This window comes from Austrofundulus limnaeus, unplaced genomic scaffold, assembly GCF_001266775.1.
Source record: "Austrofundulus limnaeus strain Quisiro unplaced genomic scaffold, Austrofundulus_limnaeus-1.0 Scaffold1933, whole genome shotgun sequence".
In the NCBI taxonomy this organism is placed as follows: Eukaryota; Metazoa; Chordata; class Actinopteri; order Cyprinodontiformes; family Rivulidae; genus Austrofundulus; species Austrofundulus limnaeus.
In genome coordinates, this window is record NW_013954335.1 from 10,394 (window position 1) to 13,950 (window position 3,557).

The following is a 3,557-nucleotide window of genomic DNA, read 5'->3' on the forward strand; positions in this document are numbered from 1 at the left end:
ACACACACACACACACACACACACACACACACACACACACACACACACACACACACAGAGGAAGGCTGTATCTCGGGTTTAATTTTTCATCAGCTCTCTCCGAGGTGTTTTTTTTTTTTTTTTTTGGGGGGGGGGGGGGGTCTCAGATTGACGCGGGAATCCCCCCTCCATCACTTTGGGTTAATGGTATCTGGATCTGGCCCTGAGCTCAGCCGCTGCAACATCACAACCAATAATCTTTGCTTTAGCTCGCGCTCCCGTATCGATAGCTTCTGTGGCCTCGGGCGCACGCTTTGATATGTAAATGAGGCGCGGGGCCCTCCGGGTCCAGCCCAGATCAGATCCATGTTGTTCTTTCTGACTGCGGCTTTGGCGCCATGAATATTCACTGAAGCTTTTTCAAAGAAAATCAGTGCAGAAATGTGGATCCTCCTTAGGAGGAGTCGTCTGTGTTTTTAATCAGCTCCACTTTCTCCTCTTCAGCCGCAAACATCAAGCTGGTGTGTCTGGCGCGCGCCCCCGCTCCTTCCTCTCCACGCTGCGCACGCGCCCCTCTCTTCCTGTCAACACGTTGGCGGGCTTTATTTGCAGCTCTAAACACGCTTGTTAAAATATGAGGAGAATGGCATTTGGCCCTCGTCTCTTTTTCTTTAATTTTCGTGGCAAACCGGTAAAAAGGCGCTTGATTCTGCGTGTGATCCCGCCGCCGCTCGCGCCGCAGCCCCAGGCTACTCTCCGTTGCTTAAATACCGTTATCGCCTCTGGGCCCGCGCTCTCCACTGACTGCACTACCGGCAACAGCTCTTTTCGATTGCCCTTGGCAACATAAAATACAAACTACTTTGAATCAAAAACATTTTTAGGGGAATTAATATGATGTGAACCCGCGGCTTTAAGGGAGCGCGCGCGCCCCCTGTCAGAGCGCGTGAGCCTGACAGACAGCTGTGCACGGCGTGTGTCACACATAGACACAGAACGAAGAGCTGCACACCTGACAGCCTGAGTGGCTGCAGTTCCGGTCCAGGCGCTGTCCAGGYGCTGTCCAGGYGCTGTCCAGGTGCTGAACCCGGATGACGCTGTTTGGTCTGACCGGCTTCCTGTGGCCGTGAGTGAGGGTGAATCAGCTCATTTCTGCTGACTCTGAGGAGGAGGGAAACAGGCCGCAGCTGCTCAGAGACAACTTGTGACCAGTGTTTGCCTGCAGCCTTCTTCCATTTGGCCTAAATGGCTTCTTTTTTTTCTTCGTTTCATCTCCTCCAACAGGACGACACGCCCTGCTGTTACATCTGATAATGAAGCAGATAAATAATAGAATATAGCCTGCAGTACTTCAGACAGAAAACCTTGCTTTTTGGCTCGTTCCACTGAAAGTTTAATCCTAAAAAAGCCGACTCAGAACAGTCAATATATATATTTATATAAATGAATGTATTTCAGGAGCAGATTCAGGTGTAATTAATAATGAGAAACAGCCTTCACCATCATTTATTCACACGTTCACAAGCTGCAGGAACACAGTGAAATCAGCCTGCTGGTGATTCTGTTTCTTTTGTTTAAAGAATGTCTTGTTTTCCCTCCTGGAAGAACAGCTCCTACATCCAGACCGAGCTGAAACATAAATATATGTGCATAGTTTAAATCAAGCTGCATTTAATATTAAAGTTTGAGCTGATTGAACATGAATTTAAAGTCTGTGAAGGATTTATTGTAGAGGAAAATGGGATTAAAAATCATTTATAGATCAGAAAATGTAAAAAAAGTGAAAGAACCAACTTTTAAATGAAAATATTTTATTTTGAGGGAATTTCTTGTAAAAAATGGATCAACCTGCTTGTTTTAAACACACATGATCCAAACAGGCTCCTCTGCCTTGGGATAATAAAAAGTTTTTCTTTTTACAATAAGTTTCCATCTGATAGATTCTCATCATGTAAACAGAGCTGCACTCAAACATGTTGCTTTTTTCAACAAGATTTCCCAATTTATTGGTGTTTTCTTCTTCTTTGAATCATTTGGTTCATTTGGTATGCTTGTGTGTCTTTGTGTCTTTGTGTCTATGGTGTATAATGGTGATGCTGTAATTCTGAGTGTTTTATGTGCTGCAGAACAGGAACCTGCTGTAAAACAGCAATTATGCTGAGTCAGGCTTGATTTTTAATAATCTTTTCCTGTTAAATAAATAAATAAATAAATAAATAAAATCAAAAACCAGACAAATGATCCACACAGCTGCAGTTATCACTGAAGTAGAAGTTATTTCAACCCAGTGTGCAGAAGAAGTGATGAAGTTACATTTAAGAGTTTTTCTAAAATATTCTCAGATAAATTCTGAGCACAAAATGAATTGTTTTAATTCAGCTGCAGGTTTTAATGATGAGCATCAGAATGAGTTCTGACACTTTCTACACCACARATGTGTTGCTGATATTTTTTACACTTGTTCCAAATGTTTGTGTCCAAAGTTTTTACAAGTATAAAAAGAATAAAATAAGTGAACTTAAACCCTGGTTGAATGGACCCAGCTGCAGTGTTTGTCAGTTAAATCAACTGAGGTTTCATGTTGCTGTTGTAAATGTTTTTGAGTATTTGCTCTGTTAATCAGTCTTGTTGTATTTTGTGAAAAGAAGGAAATCAGTTTGTTGTAAACAAACATCCAGATCCTGAATCTGCATTTCCTTTAATATGAACGGTGTGTCTGCAGCCTTTAGCTGTGTTTTTCACCAAAGACACAGTGTTGTGTGGAAAACTAACATAAAGTTCAACAAGCTGCTGTTCAAGTCTACAATCACATTTCTGAACTAAATTATATGATAAAGGATCAAAATGTTGCACAAAATGAATTTGATTTCACTTTAACTGACACATGTCAACTTACGTGATTATAGGAGCAAATTATTGACATTTTACAGCATCTAAATTATACTACAAGAGTTTTTCTTAAATATGTCTGTTAATGAGAAGATTGATCACGGTCTCWGTGTGCAGGAGGAACTGGTTCTTTAAGCTTTGAAAATGAGGGCTGCAGCTGTTTGTGCACACTGACCTGGTGTGTGTTTGCAGGGGGAACATGCGTGGTGAACCCCACAGACCTGTTCTGCTCGGTTCCAGGCCGACTCTCACTGCTCAGCTCCACCTCCAAATATAAAGTCACCATCGCTGAGGTGAAGAGGAGACTGTCCCCGCCAGAGTGCCTCAATGCCTCCCTACTGGGTGGCATCCTGCGYAGGTCAGTGCAACAGCCTGAGCACCACTTTAAACTGATTTAAACAGAAAGCAATGAAAAAACAACCTGATTAAACACTGTATGAAGTGTAATACTTGTCACATCCTGGTTAGGGTTAGGCTGGAACATTATGGTCTGACATGTTTCAGATGTTTCTAAAAGACTTGATTTMCTGTTGCTTCATTCAACCATGGTCTATCAGGAAGTTCAAACTCAGAAATTCACTGATAATGGACAAAATCTGAATGATTTTAGGGCAAAAAGTTACAATTATATTAAGAAAGTTGTGTATTTTTCACAGCAGGGAGGTCATAATAATAATAATAATAATAAT

General features: G+C 41.8%; 1 protein-coding gene across 1 annotated transcript in view; it reads left to right on the forward strand.

Moving 5' to 3' along the window:
• tfap2d (transcription factor AP-2 delta (activating enhancer binding protein 2 delta)) overlaps positions 1-3,557 on the forward strand; it is a gene marked incomplete in the record, with an annotated part of 18,873 nt that overhangs the window by 8,745 nt on the left and 6,571 nt on the right. Inside the window, 1 exon segment of the mRNA XM_014034008.1 lies at positions 3,059-3,226. Coding sequence (XP_013889462.1) covers positions 3,059-3,226 — 168 coding nt within the window.